At 46.0% G+C, this 17,771-nt stretch overlaps 1 protein-coding gene across 17 annotated transcripts in view; it reads left to right on the top strand.

Moving 5' to 3' along the window:
* Window positions 1-5,837, top strand: part of ARHGEF28 (Rho guanine nucleotide exchange factor 28) — a 272,749-nt gene extending 266,912 nt beyond the window's left edge. For 16 of the 17 annotated variants that reach the window (XM_046665596.1, XM_046665599.1, XM_046665597.1 and 13 more), the window contains one exon: window positions 4,631-5,837. In XM_046665596.1, coding sequence (XP_046521552.1) covers window positions 4,631-4,791 — 161 coding nt within the window. In that variant the 3' untranslated portion in view covers window positions 4,792-5,837. The remainder of the gene's footprint in view (window positions 1-4,630) is intronic. The other variant, XM_046665603.1, reaches the window with a different exon arrangement.
* The last annotated feature ends 11,934 nt before the right edge of the window (window positions 5,838-17,771 follow it).

Raw genomic sequence — 17,771 nt, 5'->3', positions numbered from 1 at the left:
GGCATTATCTTCCACTCATTGGTAAGTCTCCGAATACTCTCCTTTGAGGACTGCATGTGGGTGCAGCTCAAAGATGTTTGGTTGGGAAGATTGAGGGTAGAGGAGTGGGACAGATGTCTGGAAATAACCCTAAAAACGCTATTTTAAATGCAACTTAAGGTAATAAATTTGCATTTCTTGAGTACAAAGCAATTGAAAGATGCTGTCATTTGTTGCACCTTTAGAATATTATTTGGTGAATCACTGAGCCAAAACACAGGTGTAAAAATTTTCATGCAGTATCAAAAGTTTAAAGGGCCCAAATGATGATTTCAGTTCAATCCTTCATCAACTGAAACCCAGAGAGGGGAAATGACTTGCCGAAGGTTACTTTTTACCTTTTGGTTTAAAAGATTTCATTCACTTCTCAGTTTAGGAGGTATTTTATTCATTTTTAATATGACACAGGGTTGCATTTTGCACTTTTGTAGTCTGATCTTGAAAATAACCAATTATCCAGTTGGCTCAAAAGAAGAAGAATGATGGGGGGAGGGCTGATTTTACTCCCTGCTCGAGTCAGCTCTCCGGGAGCTGATTTCTGTAGTTGTCGTCCCAGACGCCAGATTCTCTTCCCTGATTGTTTGAAATTCCAACAGCAGATAAGCAGAGAAAAGAGTGAAAATGATAAATGCAAATGGCAACCAAGAGGTTGCAACTGAGGGCTGAAAATCGGGAGATTTAGGGAACCGTCTCTGCATGTTGTATGTGGTGAGCGAGTGTCCCCTGGCAGCACGGGTATTTTCTGCCCCAAATCCACAAGGGCAAGGGGGTAGCATCTGCCATTTAAAACTTCATCAGGTGACTGACTTAGACCCCATGGTGTGTCTAGAAACTTCTAGTGAGGGATGAAGTTTTAGGGTATGAATAAAAGTTCAGTTAAATAGAAAAAACCCTGCACCAAGATTCCACGACTCCACTTGGTGCAGCCAGAACTTTTGGGCTTTTATGCGTTTCAGCTTGTTTGTACTCATTTCAGGGTTAATGATGCTCACTTTGTTTAGTTTCCAGAGGTATGGTGAGGATCAAGTTATTTCTTTCATGTCAACTAAGAGGGAAAGTTGCATTGAGATACAGATTGAATGGTTCTTTATAGTTTGAAGTTTTGTTTCATTATAGGAGCATTTGGTTTTTACTTGAGTGAATTATGATTGTATTAATATTTCTTTGCTTATTGAAAAAATAAGGTATTCTATTTTTCTGTCCAGCAATTTACAGGCATTTTGATGGCAAATAAAACTGGATGATTAATTTTACACCCCAAGAATTCTGCTTTCTGAATCACTGAGGTTTTATTTTAACAAATGTTTTTTCAGTTTAGGGTTCAATATGATCATGCTCTCGAGGGTAAAAGGTGTGGAAAAAGGTGGCTGACCTTGAGAAATACACAATTGCTCTGTGGGAGCTCTTTCGGGGGTGAAATAGAGTAATAAAATCAGAAATCATGAAACAGTTTCTAATTTCAAAGACAGACTGTCTGACCTTGCCTAAATAGTTCAGGTGGAAACCAAGAAAGTACACAGAGAAGGAAATTGAGTTCCCTTCCAGGTGACACACAGCCACCACCACCTCCATTCATACATCTGGGATTACGACCTGGGCCATTCCCTTTAGGGTCCAGCAAGCTCTCACCTAGAAATTTTTTTCTCCTGTATTTTTACTCTTATTTTAAAAAGTTCTGATTAAACTTCTATACACTGTTACACACACATACATTAAAATCCCTCCCAGTTTCCCATTCATTCTTGGTTCTCTATCTTCCTGAACTAGAGCCTACAATTGAACTTAAGAGAAAATAATTCTTTCAGGGGCTGGCCCCGTGGCTGACTGGTTAAGTTCGTGCGCTCTGCTTCGGCAGCCCAAGGTTTTGCCGGTTCGGATCCTGGGTGCGGATGTGGCACCGCTTGTCAGGCCACGCTGACGTGGCCTCCCACATAGCACAACCAGTAGGAACTACAACTAGAACATACAACTACGTACTGGGGGGCCTTGGGGGGGAGAAGAAGAAAAATAAGATTGGCAACAGATGTTAGCTCAGGTGCCAACCTTTAAAAAAAATCTTTCTGATATGCATTTCTTGGGCTCTTTTTGAACAAGTCTTGTCTTCAGACTATTAAGGGGACTTCCCAGATACCTACACTCACCAGTATTTTGGATTCTTAGCTACATGTTCCACACCCCAGAGGAAGGAAACTTAGATGGATTAAGGGCTTCCATTGTGCCTGGCATTGTCACATTTGTCAGCAATCACCTCCCAACCGCCTCATTAGATGGATGGTTACGCATCCATCCTCCATGTAGTATTTCTTGTGCCCTGGCTGGACCGTCTGTCGGCTGGAAGGCAGCCCTGTAGGGGCTCAGGCGAACTGTTCTCCAGTCGGCCAGAATCTGCAGGATGGGTGTTTGGGGGTGTGGCTTTTTTTAGGCTGTGTAATATTAAACATCAGTAGTTTAACCTGGAATATTTGCTTTTAGAGGTGAAATGGCTTTATTCATTCAATGGCTGAGAAAAGGAGTTGAAAGCGTGAAGCGTGTTGTGACCGCAGACAGGCGTGCTTTGTCTCCCGATGTGGTGAGATGGGATGGAGAGCATTCTAGTGCATTTGTGTTGTGTTGATAGTAAAACCACTGCCTGGGGGTTTTTGTGCTTACCTAATTAAATGAGGGAGGTTCCTAATTTTATAAAAATTGCTGTGTCAGTTTTGAGGGGCTTGGCATGTCTTTCTTTTTTTGGTAAGTGACTCTTCAAAGAAATGTGGTACTCAGGGAGGGTAGGTATTAAACATCCAGGGCCTCTTAATTCAGCAAGATGGTCAAACCTTTTCCAGCCCAATGAGAAATGGCAATTGTGAGCATCTTGAGCAGGCGAGCAAGTGGCCACCGTCCTCTGGATCACTTCCTAGCTGTACCATCATGGGCAAGGAATTGAACCAGCCGGAGTCTCAGTTCCCCAATCTGCAAACTATGGGTTACGACATTTTGAGGCTTAAAGGGATGGTGACTGTAAAAGATCTGGAACAGCTCCCGTGCCCAGAGAAAGCACTGCATGCGTGGTGGTGACAGAGGCACTTTCTCCTCTTATGTCTTCAGAGGTTATTGAGTTCTCAGAATCTGAGGTACAGGATTTGGATTCTGGGTCAGTAGAATCAAGTCATCCCAATGTAAATGGATTTTTGTCATTGCGCCTCATTGGCATCTAGAGTCAGGGATGGCCTAACCCTTTGCACAGAGCTGTGGAGGGGCAGCCTCACCTCCTCACCTCCTCCCTCCCCCCCCCCCCCCCCCCCCCCCCCCCCTCCCTCCCTTGCCTCCCCCAGGGTTGCTCCTCAGCTTCAGAGGCACAGGTCAGCTCCTCTGGGTGACCTGCGTCTGCTTCCCGGGCCCTGGCTGCCCCTCTCCCATTGGCCCGGCCTCCTATTGGAAGAAGTGATGGAAGGAGGTGTCAAAGGGTGCCTCATCCTGAAGGTGGAGCCTGTGAGGATGTTTGCTCTTCGTTCCTGCCGGGGCTTGCTTCCTGCCTTCTCTAATAACCAAAGGTCCCTCTCAGGAGGGCAGAAGTCGCAAGCGTTTTTGTCATTAGAATACCAGCAGCTATGTGTATCCATCTAAATAATAGAGGCCTTGAGTAAAATGTGGCAAAGATTACAATGACCTCTTGTAACTGACTCAAGAGAGAGCAGGTGGGCCTCGGGGCTGTGCGTCTTCCCCACCTGGGCTTCCACGCAGGGTCTGCTTTTTGCTCTGAAGACCAAAGCTGGTGATTTGTAATCTTGCCACAGAACTGAGCCTCTGGGAGGGCAGCAATGAAACAAGTGCAGAGAAAATGGTTTGCAGCAGGAGCCTTTCTGTTCTTCAAATCAAATCCCCCCCCCACCTTGCCTTCCCTTTAAACCATGTATATTTTACCAGAAAAAGAGAACAGACTGTGCCCTGTTGTTGCCAGGCAACCAGAAAAAACAAACTCAGGCGCACTTGCTATCGGACCAATTTCTCTAGGAACCTGGCTACTCTTGCTAAGTGGTTTGTGTAGTGTTAACAGATTTGCATAATGGTGAGGCTGGGGGTCTCCATCCTTCAATACCTTTCTCCCCACTCCTTGCCCGCACTAATAAAATCCAAGATACATTATTTGAGTCTTGAGGTCAATTCTTGACTTTGAGATATTCTGAGGGAAGATGCTATTGCAGATGCAAATGTAGTTTATTGCACAAAGCTAGAGAATATACTATATTTCTAAGACCTTGAACCCATTTTTAAAAATCACTGGGCACCCCTATTTCAGCAGTAACGCTGGTTCAACAGCCCACAAATGGTGACAAGTCTGTTTTCATTTGACGCTTCTTTAGGAGTATTTTCTAAAGGTTATTTTTAGCCACAGGAGGCATCTGTACACACAACCAAACACATATTAATGACACTGATGAGATCGTTAGATATCCGCTTTGTTCCTTTCTCCTCGGCCTCCACCCTTCTCTCTGTGGCTGACTATATGGGTTCTGCATCTCCCAGTCTTGGCTCTCACTGAGTCACAGTGTAACCTGCCCTGTCGTCTCAAGCCGACTCTCCTGTGACCTGCGCTGTCTGTCTTTTGCAGATTTGGACATCTCCCAGACTGAGTTCCCACCCCTCCACGACTCAGCTCCCCATGGCCCTCAGCTGCAGACGTTTATAGAAGCAAAGCTAAGTCTACAGACTGCGACCAGACCAGACAGGGAAACTGGAGACAGAGCCGAAGAAAATATTGTTTACCTCTAATTGTATTGTCGTTATTTTTCCATACAAAACAAAACACTGGCATTTGGGGGAGAATTATTTTTTTCCTTTCCTGATGTGTGTGCGACTGTCTGTGTCCAAATTGCTTTAAGAGTAATATTTAATATTTCATGCAAGTTCACTTTTGGGGCATGAATCTAATAATTAAATTATTGGAAGCAGCTCTGTTTGTGCAATCGTTAACTTATCACACCTAACTTCTGATTTCTGGAGGGGAAATTAACTTGAATAAGGAGAAATATTTTCAAAGTTATTATGACTCTAGAGTAAAATTCCGTATTGCGTTTTCTACTGAATCATCTGGTTTTCGAAATGCCTTTTAAGATGTAAACAAAGCAATTTGGATGGAAAGAGTCATGTTCATGATGGGCAAACGTTCAAAATCACAGCAGCTCATTACAGAGAGTGGCCTCAGTGCCCCAAAAGGCGAGGATGCCAGAAAGGCCTTTTCTTGGCTAGTTTTTACGTGCTAATTTCTCTTTAGGATGTCAAAGGGGTCGCTGATGGTTGTGATCTGTCACAGTCACCATGCAACCAACGTGGCCTGTCTGGGCACCTGTTCTGACCAGGTGGCCACTCTGCTATGGACACAATCTGGACTCTCAGGACCTGGGCCACCTGCTTTGCAGACGCACTTTCTTGGTCCTGATGCTGGTCCGCTTTCAAGCCACAGTTCAGCAGCATCTTTCAACAGAGCCCAGAGGCAGAGCCGCACAAGTCAGTCTTGATGTAAACAGTGACACTCCAGTGGCACCCTCGCTTCTCTCACCTAGCCCCTTTCCTGGCAGCCCTGGGAGCACCAGCAACCAGCACTCACTAGAAGGATCTCTCCCCGCTGTTCTTTAAGGACAAAACTGCACGCTCAGTGAAGCTCGCTTCCTGCATGTGCTTTTCCAAGTGCGCTTCCTGCCTCCGGAGTAATATGGGTCTCTGTGTGAGAAAATACACCGGGAAATGTTTTCAGCTTGTTCTTCAGAAATATTTGTACATGTTTTGGTCGATGTCAATAAATACCTTTTACCTCACTATTTTGCTTCCAAGTCTTAATATTGTGTAAGACCATAGGAAAACACACATTTCACATACAAACGCAATCTCCCCTTATTAAAAGTGAAAATAAAGGAGGAGTACTAAGTTCACTGAGAATTACAACACTTACCAGGAGGGAGCTGTGATAAGAAGGAGAAAAACTCACCCAGATTCCATCGTCTGTTTGTTTTTCCTACTTAAAGTTGCCAGTTGAATACCTACTTTGTTTTCACTTAGGCAAGTCAGATCTTAGTTGTAAAAAAGCCTTTTTAGGGGCACTCTTTTTCTGACTCTTGCTGCCTCTGGCCATCTGGGTCACAATCATACTAACTCATTCAGAGACTAATCTTTACAGAATGGATATACCTCATTAAAATTTTAGTCAATCATTTCGCCTCCAAGCTGAACTCCTAAATGATAAGATGCATTTTCCATTCCTGAAGACATCTAGAGAGAAAAACTTATCTTCCTTCCCTTCAGTAAAATCTATTCCAGGTTCCTATATCCCTTGAATAAAAAGCATAGAGATATTTCAGTCTAAATCCTTGTTCCAGTAACTATAAATATCTTCCCTTTTTTCCTGACAATGGGTATGGAAATATCCATATGTGAAAATATGTAAAGATGTTCAGAATCCCCATGGAGTTCTTTAAAAATGTGTGTGCTCAGTTGATTTTCAAGCCCTGCAAACTGCATCTTCCTATAGCCACCCTAGGGACCCCTTGCATCTTTTGAGATACCTAAACTCATAGGTTCCTCTCTGTAATTTTCTTATTTAGTGTTATGACTTTTCAACTGACTATAAGTTTCAAAGCTTTCTCCATCAGTTCTTCCTTTTCACTTTGTCCTCACTAATGAGCTCAAATCTCAATAGAGGTCACTCTGTGGCTCCAACAGAAATTCACTAATCTTAAAGGAAGACCACTCTATCACCCAGCATCAAAAATGTTTCTCCCCAAAGGATCTACTTCTTCCCACAACTGAAGAGCTTAAAGGAAACTGTCATTCCTTTAAAGATTTGTTATGGGAAAAAAAAGCAAAGTTTTTGCTCTATCCCTTCCAGGTTGCCTGAACTTGCATGCCATCTCGTTTACAGTCCAAGCAACTCTGTATTTCATTGGGTCTGCATAATTGCTGGAGTAGCACTGCCCTTTCCACCTCGCTCACGATTGGACCCCTGTTCATTTGGAAGAGAGTAGAAACCCCTGCTGCAGAGGCGGTGGCGGTGTCGGGGTGTGTGTGGAGTTATGCAACGTGAAGAAGATGAGCGTAACGAAATCACGGGATGACAGATAAAGAAGTAAAAAGGAGTATGTATTCCTTCCTGTGACCTAGGACCACCTTTCAATTTAGAATCAACCTGAGGTCATAAAGGTTCAACCATCTCTGTCTTTCTCATCGAGAGGTATCGAGGTTGAGAGGATGGATCCTGGAGCCAGATCTTCTGCTTGCTGTGTGTCCCTGGCATGTTACTCACCTCTCTAGGTCTCAGTTTCCTAATCTATAAAAAGGGGAAGATTACCTTATAGAATTGTCGTGAGAATCAAATGATTGATATATGCAATGTGCTTAGAACAGAGCTTGGGGCATAGTGATCACTCAATATGCTAGCAACAATTATCAGATCATTGAGAAGTATTTTAATAATTGCTCAGCTTGGTCCCAGTCCTTAGGCAGATTGTGCCTGCACAGCCAGAAGCAGGGAACAGGAAAGTCAAATGCCTGGAGATGGCTAGTCATAAGACTGGTTTCATAAGGTTAGCTTTCAACTTATTTGCATCTCTGAACCTCCACTCATTTATTCAATGAACACTTATTGACTGTCTGCTAAAGATCACACAATCTGTTAGCAACAAAATAAAGATGAACAAGCCTGCAAGTTGTTGGAGACAAACACGTGAACAGATATGGAGATCTGCGAGCTCCCAGGAAGAGCCTGGTGGGGGCCAGCAATACGTGGAATGGAGGGCGTTGTCCTAAAGTGAACAGGCCCGAGGCTTGAGGAATCAGTAGAGAGTCTGAAAGTCAGGGAAAGACATCCTGAGCAAGGAGGGCAAGCCGAGCAAGAGTCCAGAGGAATGAAACAAAAAATGTGTGAGACGCTGGCACATGCTTTTGGAGACCCTGCAGAAGGAGTTCCTCCTCTCTGGATTCAGGAGTCCGCGGAGAGCATCCATCCGTCTTTGCATCTTCCAGCACTCTTGTGCAGGTTGCGAGGAAACACGGAGCTTCCCCCCACTTCTCTCTCGCAACCCAGTAACTGATCAGTTTCCATGTAAAGCCAGGCAATGGAGGAACAGCCCCCCCACCCCTGTGCCCCTCCCCACCCACCGCCACCATAGAGTGCTGGGTTCTAGTCAAATGGCCAGTTGGATATCTGCCTACTTGATCCCAAGCCTCAGGAAACCAAGAGTAAAGACAACCCTGGGACCACCTGAAGATGCTTATTGGAACAGAGGGGTCCAGAAGGCTGCCTCAGGGTGCTCCTGTGGGGTGAACGGATGACTTCTATGACTTAAGCATAAGTTTTAAGTAGAGGGAAAACTCACTCTGCTCTTCTGCCTTATTTTCTTATCTCTCTTATCATTAAGCTTGTTTCTGAGCTTTTCTCTTGTCTTTGTTTTGTTCTTGTTCTCTGTTTCCTCATTTTGCTTTGACTCTGTGTCTGGGTTCCTAGGTATTCGGTGAAACAGCCTCCCCTCCCAGTCTTGAAGGAGTGGCCTCACGTAGGAGATGAACCTTATTGTTCAACCCTGCCCTAGCTCTTGGTTGTCTCTCAAACTCTCCTAATGGTCCAAGCAGCAGCTTTTATTTTTAGTGGCTCACAGTTGTTGAGGGTGTGCAAAGACCTGTCAGTGTCCCAAAGGGGAGGATCTCAGTCATCACTTCGATTCAGGCTGATTAGAAGCCAGACCCTCAGGCAGCAGCTTTTAAAGTATTCAAACTATACAGTCCTGTGGGACTGCAAGCGTAAGCCCCACCGGCCACCAGAGCCAGGCAATCTGGAGGTGTCCCCTGGGTGACAGTCACAAAAATCGGGCCTCCAGCCGAGTGTATAAGCTCCTTTCTGGGAGACACCAGCGAGCTGGAGTGAGGCAGAGGGAGAGCGCAAAGATGATGTCCCCAGCTTCCGTTCCCTGGGAGCACCTCCGTAGCCCCTACACATGTGCCTGACCTGGAGCCTGCCCGCAGGCTGAAGCCCCGGGACAAGTGAATGTGGGGTGTTTCATTCTCTCTGTGCAATGCCCGGGGGGTGGCTGCCTGCCAAGATCTCTCTCTCCCATCGTCACAGTCCCATGGGACCCAGGAATGCAAGGCCCCCCCCCCCCCCCCGGCCTCCAGAGCCAGGTTATCAAGGGGTGTCCCTTGGCTACAGCTGCAAAACGCCAGCAGGCATCCCTCATCAGGAGAGCACCCCACAGGCCTTGCCCCTCGGGCGAGGCTCTAAGGTGAGCAAATGCCTCTCTTTCCTAGAAAGTCTGGCGCTTTCCACAGGTGGGGTCCTGGGGCAGGCAAGCAGCGAGCCAGATGCCACAGCCCTCTGGGTCGCAGGGACCGAGCCCTGTTGGTTTTCAAAGCCAGGTATTTTGGAGGACCATCTCTCAGGTGCAGGTCTTAAAAGTTGGGGTGCCTGATGTGGGATATGAACCCTTCACCCTCAGGGAGAAACTCCGGGCTTATGAGGTCCCCCCAGTGTGGTGGGCGGTCTCCCATCTCGTCCCCGCCTCCACGTGGCCCTCTCCTTGGTGGCTCCCGTGAAGAAGCTGCTCCAGAGTTGCCCGCAGGCATGGTTCCCCATGCACCTGGAGTGCGTTCAAGGAAGGAGGTGAGCTCAGGGGCTTCCGATGCCGCCATCTTTGACGGCCCTGCTTTCTTTTCTTTATCGATTCTGATGCCACCCTCCCTGCCCCCGGTACCCCCCCGCCCCCGGCCTCTTAATCTACCACTTGGGGCTTTGAGGAGAATGGAAAAGAACAAAATTTTAAATAAGGAGTAGATGGGACATGTAGAAGCAAGATTCCAGGATGGTCTTGTGGTTACCACCGAGTTCACCATGTTCTTTCCTGGCGGCCTCTCATTCGGGGACCTCCCTCCACCAAGTGTGAGAGAGGCAGTAAGAAGATATGGAAAAATCCAACAGACTTGGGCTCTGTTTACTGAATCGCCCCGAGCCGCAGGTTTGCACAATGCTGGGGGCACAGCTCACCCTGAGTGGAGCTGTGCTCCGTAGAGCACTGTGCTCATGGAGTGCACTGTGAGTGGAAGCCGCTGCAGTTCTGGAATCCCGCAGCCTTGCTTCTGCGCTGTTTTTTTGCTTATCTGTGAAATGTGAATCCTAATAATAGCCATGCCCTGCAGAGTTGTTGTGAGAACTAAATGAATTAAGCCCAGCAAATTCCACACAGTAACCACTCTAAAAATGATAGCAGTTGTTCTATGCTGGTGGTAGGGTAGGGAGAAGGCGAGATCGGACATGCTCAGGAAGTAGAATGGCCAGAGTATCGTTACTTCAGTTTTCCAGCCCGTTTTCCTTTGCCCTGAGAGACGTTCCAGGTCGAAGCCCACCATCATGCCGCGTGCGCTCAGCGTGAGAGCGTGTGCTGCTTACTGAATGAGGGGATGACTGGATGGACAAGAGTCGTTGGAAATCTGAGGTCAGATGGGCGACAGAGCTAGAACCAGAGCCCTGATCCTGTTTCCATCCCATTTCTTTGCCTTTGGCTTATGAATCCGAAGCAATCACTTCAAGTTGATGACTGCGTATTGTTTCGGGTGAGGTAACTTGAAGGGGGACGGACCATGGTTCAGTAGTTTTGTAGAAGCTTCATGGCTTAGAAACTTCAACATGCCATTAACTGAATCCTAGTTGCCCGCCTCGCAGTAAAACTACTTGAAAGGCGGAAAGTCAGAAGTTTTAGGTACTGCTAGCAGCCAAGAGTCTCACGCAGACAATTGCCTGAAGACAAAGAATGAACTTGGTGAGAAGATAGGGTTATACTTCCTTTCCTAATTTCACCAGATCCTACAGTTTCATGAGAGAACTGGCCCTTATTCCTGCAAGAGCCCCCATCCCCACCTTTCCCAATGACCTCCCTTTAATTTATTGGCCTGGTGTCCCCAAGAGCCTCTCCTGGCTCTACTTGGCTCTGTCCTAGGAAATTCAGGGGCAAATTGTCTCCAGGGCCACTATCCGCAGGCTCCACAGAGTTCCAGTCGCAGGGGAAATTTTGGGAAGTTCCTCTCCTTGTTCAAAGGCTCAATTGAGCGTCCCCTTTTATATCATAAAAGAGATCTGATTTGTCTACTAAAATATATTTTTACTTGCCCAAGAGTTGGTCTAAACTCTTTCCCTCTCCCTCCTCAGCTGGTTTTGGTGGTCTGCCTGTTCAAGGAAGGAAGCAGTAAGGGACCTCTGATGAATGGTTCACTTCTTGTTAGCACCCAGTTCAACATGGAATGACGGAAGCCGGTAGGGGCCGGAATGCCATTTGGGGGTAAATGCCTGGCTTCATTTCTCCATGCTCTCTTTACCACCACCCTCCCCCCACCCTCAACACCATGTATAATGTCTGAGCAGGTTTTCTGGATAATTGTCAGTGCTTATTTTTACAATCTCTAACATAACAGCTTCGAATATAAACATACACAAAGCCAGCATCAGAGAGAGCATCTGTATAGGCCGCGGAGTGAAAACAGACTCTCAGAAATGTGCTGACATTTCCCTTGGCAGCGTTCATGGCCTCCTTGGAAAGCCTCAGTCCACCTCTCTGCTGCTGGCAAGCTCTAATTTGGGTAAAAAGTTGGCAAGTGCCAGCAAAGGACAATAGGCTTTCAACAAAGTCTGGAGGCCCAGAAGCTCAGAAAGCACACCTCCTGACGTGCCTTTTTGTGACACCTGCGTTTCTTCTGCCTGCGCTCGCTCAGTGGCTGTGTGCTCCATCAAGGGAACTGTGGTCATTAATCTTCTGTAGCACAGGAATTTATTGTAACATAGAGGTAGTAATAGGATTTTTTTAATACCTTGAAAAATAGTGTTAACTTGTATTCCTGGTTCGAGGCAGTGGATTTTACTATGTTGATGCTGAATGTGATCTCATGACGTGGTTTCTCCATGCAAACACCCTCCGTGCGAAGTTCCCCTTCTATCTGAAACTAGAATTAATGTAAATATATTTCAGCAACGGCTGTATTTTGAGTCACTCACTTAGTGGAAGATTTTCGAAGCAGAGACTGAGCCTGCTAAGCATCGTTGCCATGGAGACCGTGTGAGAGTTGGATTAATTAAGGCCTGAACAGCTGTTGTGAAGTGTGCAGAATGCACTGTTTTCTGAGAGTAATTAAAGAGGGTACGTGTGTACGTGAGAGAGGAGAAAAAATGGAGACAATCGGAGACACAGCGGTCAGACAGATCGATGCCCTTGACCCTGGACGTGTAACATTTCCTCCAGTGAACCGACTGCTGAGAGCTCTGCTGACACTATTCTATTTTCTCCCCCACCTATGCCAGACAGAATAATTGCTTGAAACGGCCGAGCAATCCATCCATTCTTCCTTTTTCGGTCTGATTTATAAGAGGCATAGGAACATACAAAAGCATGTTTTTGGATCAGTGGGTTCAAACACCCCATCTGTCTGACCACTCAAAAATCAAACCGGACTGTGTAAATGGTTTTTAAACTACCTGGCAGGAAGGCCAAGTCCATGGACTGGAGCTGTATTAATTGTCTAGTCTGCTGGGGGGATTGCCATCAGTGCACTGGCAGCCAAGAAGGGGACTGGCTGCCCAATGCCATGGAGAAATTGTCATGGGAATGCCTTCAAGAGTAGAAAGTCAATGAAGCATCAATCCAGTTCAGATTTAATTTGGAGGGCATTTGATTGTTTTAGTTCAAACTAAATCTGCTGATTTTTGAAACACTATGTTTCTATTTTCACTTGAATATCAATATTAATTTGGGTCCAAGTTCAGCAAGTTAGGTTCTATTTGAATCCCACTCAGTGGCCCCGATGGGTGGTGTCCCCGTGTTGCCCCACCCCTGGTCAGCAGGAAGGAGTAAAGGGGTTGAAATGGTCCTAAGACTTTTGTGCTGGGCTGGCGGCAGCTTGATGTGAGCTGGCGGTTTTGAAGCGCCATCCCTTTTCTTTGTCTCACAGCTGTGGAAGTGGTGGTGTCTGAAAGTGGGGAATCAGACAGCCTCACAGAGCTGCTTTGTTTCCTGGGGGACAGTATCCTGGTGGCCACATTGAGCTTCTTCCCACCCCCAGACCATGCAGGAGAGTCAGATGGAATGAGGTAATGAGGATTTGCATGGCCTGGGAGGGAAGGGGAGAGAGAGAGAGAGAGAGACAAAGCTATGTCAGCCAGATTTTGGCATCTGATCATACACATTTGCCCCTAAGGAGTCAGGTACCCACCCCCCCCCCCCACCCCCCCACCCCCGACACGACTTTTGCTCAGTCTTGCCATGACTCTGATTACAGCCTGGTTCAGTGTACAAATGGGGCAGTTTCCTTTTTTTTTTTTTTTTTAATGAGGTGAAGGCTGCAGGCGGCACTCTTGCATCTTAGAAAACAGCAGACACCTTACAGTTGTGTGCTGTTGAGAGCTTTAGAGCTAGAGAAAGAGGGACAAATTGGATCCACGTGAATTGTTCACCATCTGGGGGAAAAAACTCAAGTTCGCATCTTCGTTTCTGCATTGTCCTCTCCAAACGAGACCTGTAGCTCACTCACCCTTAAACTTGATTGTTAAATCTGTTGCATTTTCCACCTTCCTCTTATCTGAGGATTATCTGCATGCATCTCATGGGAGAAAGCACCTACTGAGGCTACAGAACTAGAAAGGATGAGTATTTGCCTTTTGAATCAACTATGGTTTATCTCTATGCCTCTGATCATTAATAAGAAAAATGACCTTTTAAAAACATATTTCTGTCTGTTTCTTCTCCCCAACACATATAGATAAAGGGGAAAATATAATCTGGGTAATTTGCTTACTGAAAAAGAAATTGGGATGAGAGAGAAACACAGCAGCAGTGGGTTGACGCCTTTGGAGGGACAGCTGTTAAAGGCTTTAGTCAAAGAGCGACAATGGAAGCCTTGAAACACACGAATGGAAATAGAGCCAGTGTAGGCACTTAATTCAAGAGGAAAATCTGTTTCTCCCCTAAATGGTTAAATTTTGAGAAATTATTTTATTCTTGATAAATGTTAGTATATGTACTTTCTGTGTGTGTGTGTGTGCGCATGTGTATATATGTGTATACACACACACTATTTGTGGTCAGTTCCATATACCTGCTATCCCAGCAACAAGCTTTACTGTTTTCCTTCTGTTATCTCTTTCCACGTGTTAGTATGAGGCTAGAAGAACCCAATTGCTACCATGCTGTAGACACAATCACAACCCCGGCAAGCCATGAAGGCGGTTAAGAAGCACAGAGACATAGTAAACTGTATTTCTGACTGAGCCATTGGCCAGTGGTCCAGGATTTAGGTCCTTTCTACCATCCATCCATCAAATATAAAGTTAGCAAACATCTGCCGTGCCCGTGACTCTGCTCGACATGGGAGCGCAACAAGATGTCTGTCTGAAGGGATCAGCCCTCCAGAAGGTCACCATTGCTGAGCGCGTCAAGATCTCTGTCCACAGTGAAAGAACAACATAGTTCAAGCAGCAACACAAAGTGGTGAACTGCAACAATGAAATGAGCAGCCCAAGTGCACAGTCTTAGGGGCTGAAACAGTGGGGAGAGCTCTAAGTGGAGATGTGAGGAGACACTTTGTGTTGGGCAAGTATTTTGGTTTGTTTTTTGTCCATTATGAGGGTTTTGAAATTTGGGGTTTAATCTTGTCTCAACAGGGGCAGCCCGTGCCTTGGGAGTTGTTGGGCAGTGTATGGAGGTGGTTTTGTTGTCAGAATAACCACGAAGAATCATTGGCATTTAGTGGAGAGGAGGAGCAGGAAAGCATAAGGTCCAATGACGGGTGGGACAGCCCTGTCTGAGAACAGTTGTCACTCTCCAAAAGCCCCCTAGAAACACTGGCTGAGTTCCAGCGTTCAGAATATTTTGTTTACTCGATGTGTGAACCCAAAGGTGGGAGAGCATCTAGAAACATTTCATACATTCTGAAAAGCCACAATTTGTAGATACTGGTAATTTGGAACATCTTGATTTTTAACCAGAGTTCAGAATTTTAAGGAGAGCATCATAACAATTCAAAGAGGAGCCTTTGTGCAAGCGTTCTGAGAAAAATAATTTAACGTTGTCAACCAGGAAGTGATAGACAAGACCAACACAAAACCAAAGTGAACGAGGCTCTGACATTTTTATAAAACACATTCTAACTTTAGCTGACATTTAAATTAAAAAGCCCAGCAGTGTGGCAGGGAGCTGATTGATTTGGGAAGTATGGATATGAGATAATGAGGGCTCTGCTGTGCTCTTGGTGGTGAGGGGTAATAAATGATCTTTTCCTGGCCAGAAGCAAAGGAGAGGATGCGCTGTCTGTGTTTGAACAGCAGGAATTTGCATTGCATGGAGCTGAAGTCACTCAAATCCTGCTTCTCTTCTGCTCACTGTGGCCTATTTTCATATTAATCTTCATAATGAACAGGAAAAAGACCCTGGTGGGCATTTCAAGTGTCAAAGGCACTAATGGCTGCTTTCTTAAGTTTCTCAGTGTGCTTTAGACACACCAACCTTATAAACAGACAAGCAAAAATTGGTTCTATGAGTGAGTTGGGTCTACCCTGACCTGACAGATTGGGGAGGTTCCAAAAGCTCAGATCAGAAAGCTAAACCAAGCCACCCTCCTTTGGAAATTCACCGTCTGCTTTGGGAAGGGTGCTGCCCTTGGGGTGCCGTGAGGCGCAATGGGATCAGAAGGCTGGGAGTGGGAAGAGGCGGTGACGGAGAGCCGGGCTCAGGCCTTTCCCGGCTGCGCAGAACTCCCGTGCTTGTTTTCTGCAGCCGCGAAACAGTCTAGGAGTGAAGTTCACCCTCTTACTGAAGATGAGTGAAGTGACACTTGTAAAGGATCAACCCCGGGATGCTTTCAAACCCCTTGGAATGAAATCACTCCAGGGGACATTTATCTGGAAGCCAGGTGGGGAGAGGCCTTCTGGAAGCCCAATAAAACTTAACAAGAGAAGCCTTAGTTTCCTTTCAGAAAAAGTAGATGCTCATTTCATTTGTTAAGTGGAGATAAAGGCACGAGAGGACTGTCCTGAGAGTCACATCCATCGGCACAAAATTTGGTTGACAATGAGGTTTGTCCTTTCAGTCAGATCCCATTCATTGGTCTAAATTAACTTTGGTTCTGACTCTTGTTAAGAAGCCATTGACTCTAAAAATCAGGGCAGGAACAAGATGCTGTGCCACCAGATGTGGCTCCTGGCACTTCCCTTGAGAGGATATGCTGCTCCCGAACTTGTAAAAAAATATCATTCACTTAGATCCCTAGAGTAGGAACAATTGCAAAAAAGGAGGGAAGCAAAAAGGCCCTTCCACCCCTGAAATGTGGTGTATATTATCCTAATTGGACATTTTCTACACAGATCTATGTGGAGTAACTCTTGGGGTATTTATCTTAATTTGCTCCTTGGAGAGATATTTAATTATCATTTTTTAGGTCCTTCTTAAGTTGGTTGTTGTTAGACTGTGTCTGAAAATAAACTCTTTCCTCCTTGATTTTCCCTCTGGGATCCATCAAGAGATTGACTCAGGCAGCTTAATGAAAGACAAGGGTCCGTCAACACTGTAAGGAACTGTAGGAATGGTGCTAATTGCCAGAGGCTCTGCGTGCTGGCTGGCCGCCTTGCGCAGCCCACTGGGGCGCAACCCTCCCACCCTTTGCTCCAACCCTGACTGCAAAGGAAGAAAGGGCTTTGGGGGCCTGTGGAATTCTAACAACCGCCAGTGACACGCCTGCTGATGGACTCATCTGGGCAACACACAGGTTGCAAATTAGCATCTAGGAATGGCTGGCATAATTCCAATGGGCTTCATTGCTGGCCCTGCTCATGTCCAGTGTTAGGGCTTTTACACTGCCAGTGCAGGCATTTCGCCTCCAAGGTGCTCAACTGGGTTTATATTGAAGTTCCAAAGTACACCTCCAGGGGGAGCAATCAGAAGGTGCCAAACAAGCATTGGGGGTGCAGAGGAGAAGTGATTTCAGATTAACTCATTAGATGGGAGTTTGCCAGCAGAATGTGCCAGCGAGAATCCTAGCCTCGCAGGAAGAAATTTAGCCACGTCATTTTCTCTGCTTCACAGAAATAGGTTAACTAGGATGCAGTGGAACCAGGGTCCTTCACAGATCTAAGATGAGTGCACAAGGCGGTATGCAGTAATGGTCCTGAGCCTGGGTTCTGGAGTCAGCCTGCCGGGATTGGAAGCCCAGGGCTGCTGCTTCCTACTTGTATGACCTTAAGTGAGTTATTCCTTAGCCTTTCTGTGCTTCAGTTTTTCATTTGTCAGTCGGGGATAATAATATTGCTTACTTCATAACGTTATTTTGAGGTATATACAAAGCTCTTAGGGAGTGCCTGGTGCATACAAAGCCCTCAGTAAACCTCCATGATTATATTAATAGCCATTGTTGGAGCTTGCTTTCAGACACTTCATCTGTATGATGGCCGTCGCCACCACTCCCTTGAAATGACTTTTATTCATAGGGGTCCCTTTATCTGAGAAGTTAGAAGTAGATGGCAGACCCTTCATTAATTCTCACAACATCATCAAGAAGTAGATACGAGAACAAGCATAAGCCACCTTCCCACAGTGGACAAGAAAAGAGGCTCTTCGAAGAGCATCATGGTCAAGGATGGGGAAATGGTGCAGCACGTACCTAGGGCAGCAGCAGTTAGTTGGTGGCTTTCTGCCTTTCATGGTCCCTCTCTTTTCGCCATGGCGTTGAGCTCGTGAACT

Source organism: Equus quagga, chromosome 7, assembly GCF_021613505.1.
Source record: "Equus quagga isolate Etosha38 chromosome 7, UCLA_HA_Equagga_1.0, whole genome shotgun sequence".
Classification (NCBI taxonomy): domain Eukaryota; kingdom Metazoa; phylum Chordata; class Mammalia; order Perissodactyla; family Equidae; genus Equus; species Equus quagga.
Note: the sequence above shows the minus strand (reverse complement) of the source record. Positions and strands in the feature narration are given on the sequence as shown.